Consider the following 15,700-nt stretch of genomic DNA (forward strand, 5'->3'; position numbering starts at 1 on the left):
AGAGGACTCAGCCGTGACCTTCAGAGATGGCTCAATATAATCATAAAAAAACAATGTGTTTGCCAGATTCTAATTCAACTACAAGCAAATTGGATTTGATTTGTAAGACTAAAAGATTTTTAGTCTAATTTACCGGTGCACTGTTTATTTTCCCTCTTACCTCTGAAGTCTGTGACTTTCTAATTCACAATGTGAGTTTATATCTTGCAGAGTAATTTCTCACAACAATAATAATAAAGTTGCAAGATATAGAGTCACAACTGGGAGATATGTCACAATTACCTTTTTTTTAACTCTATAAAGTGAAAGCAGGCTTCAATATTAAATAAATCACAGTCATATCAGTAGCATAATAAAAGCTGTATTGAGACCACACGTATAATGCTGTTTTATTGCACACTGAATTATGAACATCTATGAAATTAAATATACAACCAGCATGAGTTATGTTTTTATCCTGTTCTTACAAGATCAAAACTAAAGTGCCTCTTTTATCCCCCAGCTGTTTACTGCGTCTAGCCTCTGAAACCCTCCAGCTGATCACACAAGGTTTATAGCTGGCAAAGGTTCATAACGACACGTGAAATCTGAGTTCTGAAAACTTTGGTCATTGTCCTGCTGGAGATGTGGTGTGTGACGGTGTGTAGGAGTCTTCTAACAGCTGTGCTAACACAGACACGAGCCGGACGCTGCTGGCACCCTTCAAAAGCCTGCAGCGTCATTGGGTTCAAAGCCTCCATGCTGGATTCTAGGAAGCATTGACGACATTTCTAACAAGCAAAGGGACGAGTACTATAGTAGCACAATGATAAACAGTAAAATACAGAGAATATTTCTGCATGCATGCCCCAACTGTCACTATAAAATGCTGACATCTAAAAATTTGGATCAGACCGATATTTTGACTGATGGACTTTGAGGAAATGGCACCAAAAATTGTACTTGCATTGAACTGCAGTAAATATACAAACAACACGGCTAATGTTTTTTTAACGTTTCATAATGATCATTTAATCGCTACCGAATTGGAATCTTTAGTTCCATCAAAAACTCTCTAACTAAAAAAAAAATCTAAATCTCTCCACTGTACACCATTGTTTATGTGACCCATGTGAATCCGAGTCTGGAGGAACCGGTTAACTGCTTCCCTCAGTCGGACACATGGATCTTCTTTCTAGTGGTTTGAGAGATAACGGACCTGTGGATCCCATCGCTGAGATGATTCAGGATGAATATGTATGCTTCCAATTACATCAGGAAATAATGAAACAATAAGGGCCTCTGCCCAGCACTGACTTTTACTCACTCATACACTCTCTTTTAGTGAGATGTGTTGTTGAGAACGGACCAAACAAGACACAAAATCACATACTTCCCTACTATATAGTAGGCGAAAAACAGTGTGTAACATAAGAGGTATGTCTGAATTCACAGTACTCATAAAAGAGTAAAGTACCCAGATGAAGTTTGCATGTGATGGACACTTTATATCCCATGAGGCCACAGGAGAGGATTTGTGAATGACAGTGAAGCGACGCAACTAGCGCTGGTAGGTCACATGATAATGACAACATGCCGAATCCAGATTACATTCATACTATACAGAACATACTTTTTTAGTGCTTGAAGTAATTACTTGTAAAAAAAAAAAAAAAAAGCACCTAACTCAAGACAGTGTGTGATTTGAGACACAGCCAAAGCCTTTAGTGGTCATTTGAGAGTACTGTGACACTACTTATACATTGCAGTGTTATTTTAGTTTTTATTAAAGGGGTGGTTGATTATGATTTCACTTTTTTAACTTTAGTTAGTGTGTAATGTTGCTGTTTGAGCATAAACAACATCTGCAAAGTTACGACGCTCAAAGTTCAAAGCAAAGGGAGATATTTGCTTTTAAAGAGATATTTGCTTTTTAAGGACTACAAACGACTGGTCGGGACTACAATGAGATTCTTCACGGGTTAGTGAGGTCACTAACCCTAACATTTACATAAACCCCATCCCCTGAACACGATTTATAGATTAACATGACAGAATATATGCTAATCAATGACTAGAAAATTACAAATAAGCTACATAAATTCATCAACTAACCATTCAGAAACGTCCTGTTGCTTCTACATGTTGTCTCCTCTTCTTGAGTCTCTCCATCATTGTCTCCGGTTTGAACATAAAAGGCTAAAAGTTTTTGAAATTTTCAGTGCATATGTGTGTGTGAGGTAATCGGAGCTGCTAACACACAAACACAGGAGCTCTTGTAGCTCCGCCTCCTGTGCCGGGAGCAGCAGCTCATTTGTATTTAAAGGGACAGACACAAAAAACGGTGCGTTTTTGCTCACCCTCAAAAAGTGACAACTTTAACATGCTTTGTGGGGTATTTTGAGCTAAAACGTCACATACACACTCTGGGGACATCAGATATTTATTTTACATCTTGTGAAAAGGGCATTATACTACCCCTTTAATATTGTGAATTAGCTTTTATTTTTATAGTTTGTTTTCATGTAAATTTTTGTAAATTTTTTTGTCATTTTGCTGTCAATTTGTCATTTTAAATGATGGTATCTTATAAACATGTTAGATAACGTGGTTCTGAATACATTTCAAAGAATACCACGGCATTCCCATGGTACATGTTAAAAAAAACACAAGGTTTGGTAAAGAGAAACAATACAACGTGCATTACCAGCAAGGAATTTATATGAAAAAATATACATAGACATATCTCGGTAATTCATCATCATATTTATTTCAAGGTGTGCTAGAAATGTCCACATTAACCGTATTTAACAAAAAAATGCTATAAACCTTTCAATCATTTAGATCACATAAAATGCATATTACAGGCTTAGCGTTCTTAAAACATTAAATTCTACCTGTTTTTCAGCCCTGTTCCCCGTATTCCTAATGATATACTTATAAAGACAATGATTTGGTAAACAGGTGGTCTCATATGTAGCTGATCTGAGGTAGGGCTGGTATGTTTTGTGGCACATTAAAAATTTGATACCTGAGCCAGAAAAGTAAAAAGGCACTGGTGGAGAAAAAGTGCAGTATCTTAAAAACCAACACAGTAGAGCAACACATCCCTTTAAATAAATAAATCAAGGCGAAAGATGTTCCTTGACTCAACCGAAAAAGAAAAATATAGAGAGTACAACAGCAGACAGGGAATAAAAAACATAAAATCACAATAAAAGGCTACAGTGTCTGTCGAAGTGGCTGTTTCCGTTTAAGTCTTTAACCATAGCAAGGCTATATGAAGCATGATTGGTCCACTTGATAGCACCACTTAGACATATTGCTTTTGATATGAGTTCCCACATTTGTGAGAATTAAGAATCAGGCACGAGACTTTCACTTTTATCTTAGCGAGTTCTTTTCCAGTAAACAGCAGCTACAATGAACGCCACTGCAGCGATGCATGACACGGTGCGCCATCTTGACACGCTGCGGAAAATGCCCTCCTGCAACACAGGCCAGAGAAAGCATTAGATACACACTGCATATGAACACAACAACACCTTCAATGACATCCATCAAATTGAGAATTTTTTTTGCATGGATATCGAAGTGCTAAAGAGATTAGAGAGTGACACTTGTGAATAATGACTTCTATTAAGGGATGGGATTTGTAATGAATATAAAGGTGAAGTATGTAGTTTCTGTGATGCTAGGTATTACAAAAATACAGCATATTTTACAAACGCCCATTTAGCGCATAATGCGAACACAGATCTTACGAGTGCTTGTGAAGGATGTCTCAACAGGTGAATGTAGACTACTTTCAATAAAACTTTCAATTGTGTCGCTATGTGTCATGAGTAAGTAATTGTATATACGAGCACTGTGCTTGTGGGCATCTCACTTATAATAAACCCATCCAACGTATCTGCATTAGGGGTTGCAGTCGACTTCAATGCTCTCCCATGACGCTTTAAGCTTATGTCGACTATTTGCTGATCGTGGCCTATAGAGGGCGCAACAGCATAAGAAATCTTTGAAGTCCACTTTTACGCTCTGTTTCCATCAGTTAACATGAAAAATAAATGCATACTCTGAGAGCGCTCCACAAGATATGTTTGATTATACCATCTGGATGCTCAATATTTATCGGGTGAATGCATGTTTTAAACAGCTTAGTGTACACGCAAGTTAATCGTTGTTCTAAACTAATGCACTGCTGCATTGTAACACAAACACATACATACACACACACACAGACAGAAGCTCACACATCACACGCACATACAAACATTCAGTAGCGCAGAAATGTAGTCAACACTGTTCTGTGATTTATCAATAAAATAGCTTAGAAACTGAAAAGTTCTAGCATATATTTCTTAGTAACTAAAACCCACAGCTTCACTATTAGTAGAGAGACGCGGCCAGGAAGAATTAATTCACACGCAATCGCTCTCTCACTAATGCTGCATTCATATTTTTACTGTTTTACTGAACAAGCAGAAATCTGTGAGAAATATAACAATCCAAACACAAAAGAAGTGATTAAAATAAGCTGTTATGTAGGAGCGCTGTGTCATACGCCATAGCTGTGCACAAGGAAACCCGTGTTCGAGTCTCAGATCGAGGTTCAGGATTATTTGTACAAAATGTCGACTTAAAATAATCTAAAGTCGTTCAACCCCTAATCGTCACCAGCGCATTTTTGACATGACGACACGTGCCACACCAGTTTGAGTCTGCCTACACTGGACACAAAGTAAACATTAGAAACTGGAACATTTGTCTTTCTGAATGGGTGCATGATGGTATTGAAGCGTCCAGTGTAGCACGTAGCATCACAATGCACCGTTTGCTTTGACATGTTCATAACCCGTTTAATCTTTGAAGGTCTAAATGCAGCAAATTTTGTCTTGCACAAGACTACACACATCAGTGGGACACATCAGGATTAAGGTTCCAGTGTTGTCACATGCGTTTTCGACTGCCTCTTGAAAGCATCATGTGATCCAATCACGTTAATATTGGAACATAATTATGCCAGTATTTAGCTTTATCCACTTGTGATTTGAAATGGATGATAGTACCAGGTGTAAATGGGGTCTTAAATCTGTTTGTCTTGAACATGTAACCATCAAACGCCCTCTGGCTCCGCCTGCTACAGAAGCCACACCCCCAACTCACGCTATAGGTTAAGCTGGAAAGTGATTGACAGATCTGAGTGGACCGCTCTCAATGATTCGATGGTGCCTGGGAGACTCAATTTTTACACTTTTGAGGGAGATAAACCAATGAATGGCATACTAATAGTAGTCAATGAACAATTAACTGGGTTTTAAAAATAAGAAAAATCTTACATACTTCACCTTTATCTATTCTGTTACATTAACCTTCTAGTAACAATTATGCATCCATGCAGTCCATTCTATATCTTTCATTCAATTTAAATACATATACACATTTCAATCTATAGGCCTATATTTTAGCGTGTCACAACCAGTGCACATGTGCGTACACCTCGGAGACAACATGGGATCAAAGATAGTGTAGTGCTCATATGCCATGTACTTCAGCAGCACTTCAGAGAAATTAGGTTGTGGAGAAAGCTTCTGACTGAATGAACCGCATATATAATGGAGAAAAGTGTACGCCAATTACATACAGCATGATAACGTGATTTAAAAAAGAATGGCTTTCTGTTGTTTGTGTAAAAGAGCAATAATAATCTGATATTAATTGCAATCTCAAATCGATTAGCAGTTATTACTCTGAGATTTGCTATGTAGTTTATATTGCTTTATGTGAGTGTACTGTATGTATGCTGGTAAAGCTGGATTTACTATATATCCCACTTGAAACATATCGCTGGCCGATAATAGTATAAATTATGCAACAATATAAGCAATCAAGCAGTTGAGATTTGTTATAATATATAGCATATATCACTTTAAGTAAGTGTTCTGTATTTATGCAGGTAAAGCTGGATATACTTTCAGGAGTTGTAGGTTGGACTTATTAATTTGTTATGTGGTGATATTGAGGATTATGAAATATTTAATGCTTGGATCAATTTATAGCAATTTGGTGCCATAGATAAATGATGCATATAAATGACAGGGTTAAAATTTCAGGCTAAGGGGTTAAATTGAGCGTCACAGCATTATACTTACACATCACACGTTGTACATAGTACATTATATTTTTAGTTCCCTAATGTGCAAGCCTGGTGGCAATGAACAAAAAACTCCTCCACTGGCTATAGTCAAAAAATAATAATGTCAGTAATTAAGTAGATGTGTTACTACACTGATTGAATTGTAATATTGGTGGCATATTTCCCTGCAGTTCAATCTCAGAAACACTAAACAGCAGGTGCCTGATCCTCCTCAAATCCCTAATAATGAGGGTCAAGCACACAAGCGTCACGTCTCCTCCCTCACTGGGTTTGCATTCTTCAGGCTCATGCTGCTTGGTGCACTGTAAATATTGTCACATGTTTAGTATATGGCAGTTTCTCAGGGCCACAGTACGCTCCATGACTCCCGAGTGTTTGAAGTCTAAACCCAGCACCCCACATTCTGCTTCCTTTATGATCATATGTGTGCTATTAAACTTGAGTGGCCCCGGGAAATGCAGCCAGCCCAGTGGAGGCTCTGCAGAGCACATGCAAACCACATCTTACTGATGTATGAGAGATGAAGTGCAAAAATAGGCATTCTTGATATATATTTTCAAGATAAAGAGGTGTAAGAATCAGATCATTACTATCTAGCCGTGTGCCATTCTGGGTCAGTGGGTTTGTGTGTCTGGGTATTCCTAGACGGGATGTGTCTGGGTTTGTGCTCATGTACTTCCAGTGTGTGTGTGTGTGTGTGTGTGTGTGTGTGTGTGGGGTGGCCCATGTCTGGCTCGACCTGTGTGGCTCCACATGGGTGGCCAGACAACACATACAAAAACCGCAACTTACCCATCCTCCTTGCTGTCTGATCCAGGCAGAAATGTTTTCCTTCATAAACTGTAAAACCCAGCTAATGATCCTCTTGATAATTTCAAAGTGGTTCTGAGTCAGGGCCTAGAGGAATGAAAAGTAATCAGGTTTTTATACATCTGTATTATCGAAAAAAGTAGAGCCATCCTTAAAGGGTTAGTTCACAAAAACAAATTATTGTTTATAATTCAATTATTCACTCTCATATTGTTCCAAACCCATAAGACTTTTGCTCCTCTTTGAAATACAAATAAAGATATTTTTAAGGAAATCTGAGATATTTCTGTCCCTTCATTTTAAGTCTATTCACCCAAAACACTGACGATTGTAAAATATATCCATATTAATCAAGTGGTTTAATCCAAGTCTTCTGAAGAAACACAAATGCTTTATATGATGAACGGATTTAATTAAGGTTTTTAATATCATACACTGATCAGCGAACATACATAGAAGCCCTAAAATATGGTTAACGGAAGCTCAAGCATGCTTGCTTGATGCGTGAAAATGAACCTCATTGGTTCTTGTGGAAGCTCAAACGTGCTGTGTAGCATTAGAATGAACCTATTTATGCAGGTAAAGCTGGCTATACTTTCAGGAGTTGTAGGTTGGAGTTATTAATTTGTTATGTGGTGATATTGAGGATTAAGAAATCTATAAGGCTTTGATCAATTTATAGCAATTTGGTGTAGTCACATATGCTGTGTTTGCATTGCGAAACTGATCCGCGGCTGTACCACAAACACAACAGTTATTCACTATTTGTTTTTATTTCAAATGACTATTTTTATTATCAGGATCTTTTATAAAAAAAATGTAAAAAGTTGTCAGCATTGCGATTCTATTTGTACACAGTAGTTACGGTCTACACTCTTTCACAGTCGTATTCACGTTTAAACTCGATAAATAAATAAATAAAACATATTATTCAATGTATTATATCTAGATTTATATATTAAGTTGCTCAAGCAAGTGGCAAAACATTTAATTGTACTTATGTTAATATCTCAATTTCAGATTAAAACATACAATTGACAGAAACAGCCGTCTCTCATACCTTTTCTTTTGTATTTAAATCTTTATACAACAAAAATTCACGAAGAACCGGTTGTCCACCTCCACGAAGAAACGAGTAATATCCATTACGTAGTGCTGTTGAGGTAATTTGTAGTTTTCCTTGCTTAAGCCCGTGCTTACATAAAAAAAGAAAAATTAAAAAAATGACAGTGAAAAATATAGTATAATTTAATTAAATGCATTTATGTTGAGATTACTGCATTTTCATGTCAATCTGTGATCTTTTTGACCACGAACCATACACTGTCATTTTAATACGGCGCACCTGGAACGCATTGACGGACCGCATCCGCGTGCAGTGTGAAAGCTAGAACCTCTTCACATGGGTGCGGAAAAAATAATACGCGCCGCATACGCACTGCAAACAGAGTATGTGTGAAACAGGCGTAATTAATATTTGTCTAACATTGGTTCTTGTGGATGCTCAAATTTGCTGTGTAACATGAGAATGAACCTCATTGGTTCTCACGCATCAAACAACTACGGTTGTGCATCCGCTCTATGCACATTCACTGATCAATGTTTATACATGAATAAAAGCCGAAATTAAATCGGTTCATATTACGCAATCATGTCTCTTTAAAAGACTTGGATTAAACCATTCAAAATTCATATGGATTTATTTTACGATCTCTTCATGAAAGCTTTGAACCGTCAGAGTTTTGGGTGAACAGACTTTCAATGGAGGGACAGAAATCTCTCCGATTTAATGAAAAATATTTTCATTTGTTTTTTGAAGATTGGCAAAGTCTTACGGGTTTGGAACGACGTGAGGGTGAGTAAATGAAGTTTCATTTTTTGGGTGAACTATCCCTTTAATAAATCATGAAGAATGCAGTGATGGAGTTTTTTTATTATTATTTCCTTTTCTTAATTAATAATTCAATGCCATTGACACTTTGGTGAGTTAATTGTTTCACATTCTCAATTAAAATATTTAAAAATTAACTAAATAAATCATGTATACCACAATGGCGTTTTGAAATAAAAGGCCAAATGAGAGTTTTACCATGTAAATGAGCCTATACGCGAGGTGAAACAGAGCCACCACGCGTCCCCAGTTGATGCCATCATCAAAGATGCTCCTGGCCACCGTCATGAACACATCCTGAGCGCAGTTTGCTTGAACAGTGCTGATGAGACTGAGGGGAAAAGAGGTGTACTGTATGTTATGGGGTTCCCAAACTCTACTACCATACTTTTTTTTAATAAAACACCATCCATATGGTAAATGGAGGAATCAAATGAAAATCATTTGGTTATGACAAAGGATTGTTATCTTGTTCTATATTGCACACTGTTCATTCTTCATCCTGGTTTAGTAACCAATAGGTAGTCAGGTTTTGAAATATGTAAAACAAGGATTAAGTGCAGTGCAAAAAATAAATAAAGCTTGTCTGCTGAAATTCCCAGGAAAAAGATTTTCCCTGAAAAGAAAACATAAATTAAGCATTAAAAAAACCCCGAAAAATTTCAATGTTCTACATTCAGACGAATGTTGCTAAAAGATTGGTGTGTATGATGGCTTCTGTAACTTTTATGACTATCCTAAAACATTCACAGATTTCTGCAATCTTTAAAGTGCCGTCATTCAGTCTTTTGTTCCTCATTAAATGGTTTCACTCTTAAAGAAAATTGTACTTTTGATTTTTTTTTTTTAAATGATCTACACCCACATGAGATGAAAACACCTAATAGAAGCCATTTCAGATGTTCAAGATCACATGACCAGTCAAATACCTTTTCCTCTTATCCTGATAACATACTGTAAGGAATAAATGAATCATAGCTGGCTGTAAATACAGCATTTCTACAAAAGTATGTAACTGAAAATGTTTGCTTTTGCATCCATGCCTTTAGGCGTCGGCTTAAGTCGCAGAATTAAAGGAGAACTCCGGTCAATTTTAACATTGAGCTCATTTTTTTGTAGTGCTGTCAGTACAGAGAACAACGACAAAAATCGGTGTTGCCTACACCGTGTTATCCTCTTTTTAAAATTTGCACCCTGTTGACTTCAATGGGGCAAGTTTTAAACCTGCTTTTAGCCTCTTAACATCCTTGATGTGTCATTACAAGTGCACAGGTCATGTGAGTGATTCCTTCAGAGTGAACACGGGTCAATCTGACTGCAGTAGATGTGCAAGATATGAATAAAAATGATGTTATTTCAGCCAGCGCACATACCTGTATTTACATCCTGTTTTCGGTCGAAGTCCAAAGTAGTCGATTGTCGAGTTCACGCGCATAGTACGATCATGCGCCCGAACTCGACAATCGACTACTGTGGGCTTCGACCGAAAACAGGATGTAAATACAGGTATGTGCGCTGGCTGAAATAACATCATTTTTATTAATATCTTTCACATCTACTGCAGTCAGATTCACCCGTGTTCACTCTGAAGGAATCACTCACATGGCTGGGCACTTGTAATGACACATCAAAGATGTTAAGAGGTTAAAAGCAGGTTTAAAACTTGCCCCATTGAAGTCAACAGGGTGCAAATTTTAAAAAGATGATAACACGGTGTAGACAACACCGATTTTTGTCGTTGTTCTCTGTACTGACAGCACTCCAAATTTACAAAAAAAATGAGCTCAATGTTAAAATTGACTGGAGTTCTCCTTTAATGAGTGCATCTTTTAAGCAAAATCGAAACTATTGGTTTAACCTTAAGAGGTCATACTTACTATTTCAGTTTCTATTTCACAAAAAAAAAGATACAGCAGAAATTTCCGGGCCAAGTTTAACTACTCTATGGCTCTGCCATTTACAGAATTGTGAGATAAAAAAAAACGCAATTACCTTTTGTCATTTTTGGAAACAAACTTCCATATAAAACTGAAAAATTCTCAGAATGGTCTCTTTTAAGAGAAAATGCTGTGTGTGTAAGAGTACTAATATTACTATGGGTAGTCATTATAACTGAACTAGCCAATGACTATTAGCGCCGCAGTTCACACCGTCTCGCCCAGAAAAAGCACACAAGTTTGTGAAAAAACAAGATTTAAAAAAGCGCGACAATGTCTAGAAATCACAAAAAAAGTGTCTGTGTTTTTGTTAAATTATATATACATTTTTGTTTTTTGTGGTCCATAAAAGAAAGAAGGGCATATAGCAATAGAACACCAGAGTAATATATGACTTAATTTTCATTTTAGGGTAAACTATCCCTTTGAAGAATTATCAACAGCTATTACTTTAGTAAAGAACTGTTCATAAAAACTCTGGAATCCAAAATATAATTGTTTAACTTCATATATTAAAGCCAGTTTCTGTTAATCAAAAGAAGTTTGAAAACAAACTGCTTTGTCATAATTACAGCAGAACATGCCAAAAGATAAACTGCATTATAAATGTCTGTTGCAATGTTTAATACGACAATAAAAATCATGTGGTTATATTAGCCAGGACAGGAATCATAGGACAGGCTTTTGATGAGCTTTGATAACCACTGGATTAAACACTTAAATTGTGAAACCTCACAAAACCTCATATATTCACAAAAAGAGCTGAAACAAAATGAAAAACGTACTGTCGAAGCTCAGCATTCTGGTTAAGGTCATCGGCTATCTTCAAAAGTTGACCTACAACCTCTTTGATTTGAGGATCATCTCCCTCCTGAGGTCTTCCTCCCAGATCCTCATGGCTCACATGCATAGATGGATCATCTACAGTAACTCGCTCAACAATATACCTAGATGTGAAAAACCAAAGCGCAGTAACAGTGAGAGAGATGCATTCATTCACATGACCATGACCATATAACATATAACATATACAGTCAAACCAAAATGTATTCAGACACCTTCAACATTTCTCACATTATCACAGTTTATATGTATATGAGTTGATATTTCACTGGTTTTTGTTCATACTTCTGTTAGACTGTCTCATAAATTAATTATGTTGAATATCTGTCAGCTGTAATTTAACTACACAATTAGATAATACCGATTTAGCTCAAACAATTATCAAGCAATGCTTCATTTTGTTCAGTCTGTGCTGTAAAAAGGTCACATTAGCAATTAAAGAAAAAAACATTTCTGCAAAAAATGTTCAGGTTTAAGTGTCTGAATAATTTTTGGTCCCAATTTTGTATAAATTTTACTGATAGTCACTGTATGAAGAATTTTTGGGTATAATATGTCACAGTTTACTGTATTTTGCTTTCCTCGCTTACATACATGAACTATAGTGTCCTGCAGCCACTATTAAAAAACAATATCAAAAATGATATCTGGTGTCTGAATCATTTTTGGTGGCGACTGTATATGGCCTATATGAAATTGAGGATTACATGAGTTTACCCTCTTAGCAGAACAGCACCCTGCTCAAGGATTACATCATCCACCACATCTGCAAATAAAGCATAATAAATTGAGTTCACGTGAACAATAATCTTCATAACACTGGAGTATGATCAAAAGGAAACAAGGTCAAAGTACAGGCAGCAATCTTTGTATTCCTGGGCGTGATAATGGGGTGAGATGGAATTATAAATGTGGTGAACCCTGACCTCCCAACTTCCTTTTTTTGATACTGGCTGGTCGTGCCACATGTTTATGAGAAGGTTTGTGGTGTAGCCAGAGTTCCCTAATGCCAAATGTACATTCTCACTTCCTGTCGTCTTGTAAACATCTTGTTTTAAAGTTTGGAGGTCAAATCTCATCTCAAATAGCTTTAAAACATACATTTTAATTTAAAGAATAGCCATATTGACCCTTATGCTTGATGTCATTAGTGTCTGAATGTCATTAAAGTGTCTGAATGTGAATTTATTGTAGTGGGTGTTTTGTTCGCAAAGGACTTGAACGATCTTAGATGCTACAGACCTCAAAATATGATCAATCTTCCTAAAATTTACTATAGTACTGGACTATTGTTTCTACCAAATTAACGTAATGTTAGATGTATTGTTTATTTATCTCAATCCATCTATATTTTAATATTTTTTTTATAGTTTAATGTCTAAAGACCCATTATAAAACAGATAGTTCCGGTCCTTGATTCTGATTGGTTGAGCCTTACTCTACAATCACACACACCTGTGACATTATTACATCAGTATTGTGTGTTGCTGCAGTTATGAATTTCAGCAAAAAGTAACTGTTTAATATTTATATAATGAAGTATGAGTGACCCCTGCTGGAGTTATGTTGCATTATTCACCTTTAATTCTGAGACTACAACATTCATTCATCATTCACCTTTAATTCGAAAATAATCTTCACTATAGGATGAGCCAAAAACATTCGGGTACGAGATGTGAAGGAGAATCTGATTGGTTAGACCGAGTGAGCAAATTAATTTTTGACAAGATCTGTTTTTTTGGGTAAAATGCTTATGCCTCAACAGTATTTCTAGAGTCTCTTTGTCCCTGTTTACTCCTGGTATTAAGATGCGTTTTGGTCGATCGGATCACAAGTAGACGAGGGAGACACATTCCCGTTTACAACTGTTGTTTTAATCCGTCTCTTTTGTCCACTTTAACCACTTCTGTCCTGATTTCTTCGAGGGGAGAGTCTATGGGAGGGTTTATTGGGAGGACCCGATCGACTAAAATGAATCTTTAATATCAGGTGTAAACAGGGCTTTAGTGCAGGGTCACCATTGAGTGACACAAGTACCCTGCTATTACATATGGCCAAATTGCACTTCATACGCACCGCTCTGTTAGTTGTTAAAAAAATAAATGTATAGGGTTGTCTTCCTTGTGCTTGAGACGATCAAATCAAAGAAGGCGCACTTAAGTTTTAAAAGTGAGAAAGTGTGAGGATAGTCACATGTAAACTGTTTTACAATAGAAATGTTAAACAACTGGCAGAAAACAACCTATTTTTAAATAGAAAATATAGGCTTTTATTTACGTGATTTATGTAATTCATATCTAATGTGACGAGACAAGAACATATTAGACCAGTGGTTCTCAACCTGTTTGAGGCCATAAGACTTTTCCAGTCGTTCATGATTTACCAAATAAAATATTTTAAAGCTTGACATAACTAGATTTATTTTTTTTTACAAAACAGCACACTGGTGTTATAGGATTTATTTATTTTTTACATTATGTTTCCAAAGTCTAGAAGGTCTAGGCTTATTTCTAGACAGTGGAAATCCTGGTTCTTTTATTTGATGTTAATTTTTAATAGGGGGGAAAAAAAGCATTTGTTGAAGTGTTGAATTAAAATTTAAAAAATTGCTTATTTTAATGCTTGTTTTGTCTTGCATTTGTGTAAGTCATCTTGAATGTTTGCTAAGACCCCCTGCTTGAGAACCAAAAAATAAATCAAATAACTATAATCACACCCTCTTACTCAACCGTCTTTGGTGTCTCTGAGACTGTTTTCGCCTGGTTTAGATCTTATCTCTCTGATGATCGCTGTCAGTTTGTGGTTTCGGGTCTGAGATTGTCTCTGTTCCTACTGGTGTCCCTCAGGGTTCAATTTTAGGCCCCTTACTTTTTAGCATTTATATAATAGGCCCTATTTCCTCTTGGATTGCTCTTAAGGTCACTCAGGCTTAATTATCACATCTATGCAGATGATAATCAGATTTATATTCACTCTAAGCCTGGTCAAAACATTGACCCAGTAATGGTGTAAAAAAGGAGGGTCACTGCACAAATGAAAAGCGAATAGATTGAAAACATCACTATTTTGACAGGCCAGAAAAACCCCAACACGCCCCGATATACGTCAGACACTATTTAGGTAATGTAATTATGACATCAGAGGAAGTTCCATAAAAGAAAATGAATTATATTTTAATATGCAAGCGATAGTTTTCTATTTCTTGCTCATTATGTTTATTGCTCATAATCTGATTGGTAATAAAAACATAAATCTAAATAGGAAGTTCCATAATAATTTAAACGAAACGCCAGAAGCGGATTAAAGGCTAAACACGAAATACAATGAACTCATTAAACTGAAAATCACCATATATTATCAACGGAATATATATTTATCCTTATTAAGATTCAGAGTCTTCAGTTCTAGTCAAGTCACCGTCGAAGAAACTGTGACGTCACGTCTAGTTCAAAGAGCTGAAAATGGATGGCTAGTTCACAAAACTCACTCTAATTCGTTTAAAAGTTGTACCTGGTCTTACCTTCACCACCTGTTGCCCCCTTCAGCTCGTTTTCGTCTGTCCTCTCACCATTGTTGGCACCGGCCATGGTTTTATTCAGCGCAAACACCGCCCGGCTCAACTAAGTTAATAGCTTAGCTAACTACGTTAGCCGGAGCACCCTAACAATGTCTGAATCCGCTAAATTCACAGTTTCCAACCAAACACAACATAATCTAGTCGCGTTATCGACGCTTGTGGTTATAAGTCCTCTTCGGGATTACCATTAGAATGATAAAAACATGATATAAAGTTTTTAAAAAGTGGTCGAAAGGCTTTTTAAGAAGAGCTCCACCAATCCATAGGAACGCGTTAAAGCCGTGGAAACAACGCGGAAATGGAGATGCTGATAATAATGCGATAATGTGAGCTTGTGCCAATACTAAACGACAAGCATTCTTCCCGTTATATTAATTGTGTTACACATCAATCAAGATGGTGTAATTCTGTCTAATCACTCAATTGTGTAAGTTGTATTTTCTCATTATGAACATTATGGCATCTTTACTATAAAGCCCACTGAAAATAAACAGGGTAGTTTT

General features: G+C 36.5%; 1 protein-coding gene across 1 annotated transcript; it reads right to left on the reverse strand.

Annotated features, from left to right (window-relative positions):
- Positions 1-2,684: 2,684 nt before the first annotated feature.
- Positions 2,685-15,496, reverse strand: LOC307155494 (apoptosis regulator BAX). The gene is made up of 6 exons (XM_079866174.1): positions 15,141-15,496; positions 12,338-12,386; positions 11,563-11,724; positions 9,039-9,171; positions 6,932-7,036; positions 2,685-3,467 (listed from the first exon to the last, which is right to left on the reverse strand). Exons 1-6 carry the CDS (start codon positions 15,205-15,207, stop codon positions 3,369-3,371), a joined length of 615 nt encoding a protein of 204 aa, XP_079722300.1. The 5' UTR covers positions 15,208-15,496; the 3' UTR covers positions 2,685-3,368.
- Positions 15,497-15,700: the final 204 nt, after the last annotated feature.

The sequence above is a fragment of the Squalius cephalus genome, assembly GCF_949319135.1.
Source record: "Squalius cephalus genome assembly, chromosome: 3".
NCBI classification, from domain to species: domain Eukaryota; kingdom Metazoa; phylum Chordata; class Actinopteri; order Cypriniformes; family Leuciscidae; genus Squalius; species Squalius cephalus.

Excerpts from the sequence above, each read along its gene's own strand:
- LOC307155494 (XM_079866174.1), bottom strand. The coding sequence starts at position 15,207 with ATGGCCGGTGCCAACAATGGTGAGAGGACAGACGAAAACGAGCTGAAG. Across the intron at positions 12,387-15,140 it reads GGGGGCAACAGGTGGTGAAG|ATGTGGTGGATGATGTAATC; the intron begins GTAAGACCAGGT and ends CTTTATTTGCAG. Across the intron at positions 7,037-9,038 it reads CGTATAGGCTCATTTACATG|GCCCTGACTCAGAACCACTT; the intron begins GTAAAACTCTCA and ends TCATTCCTCTAG.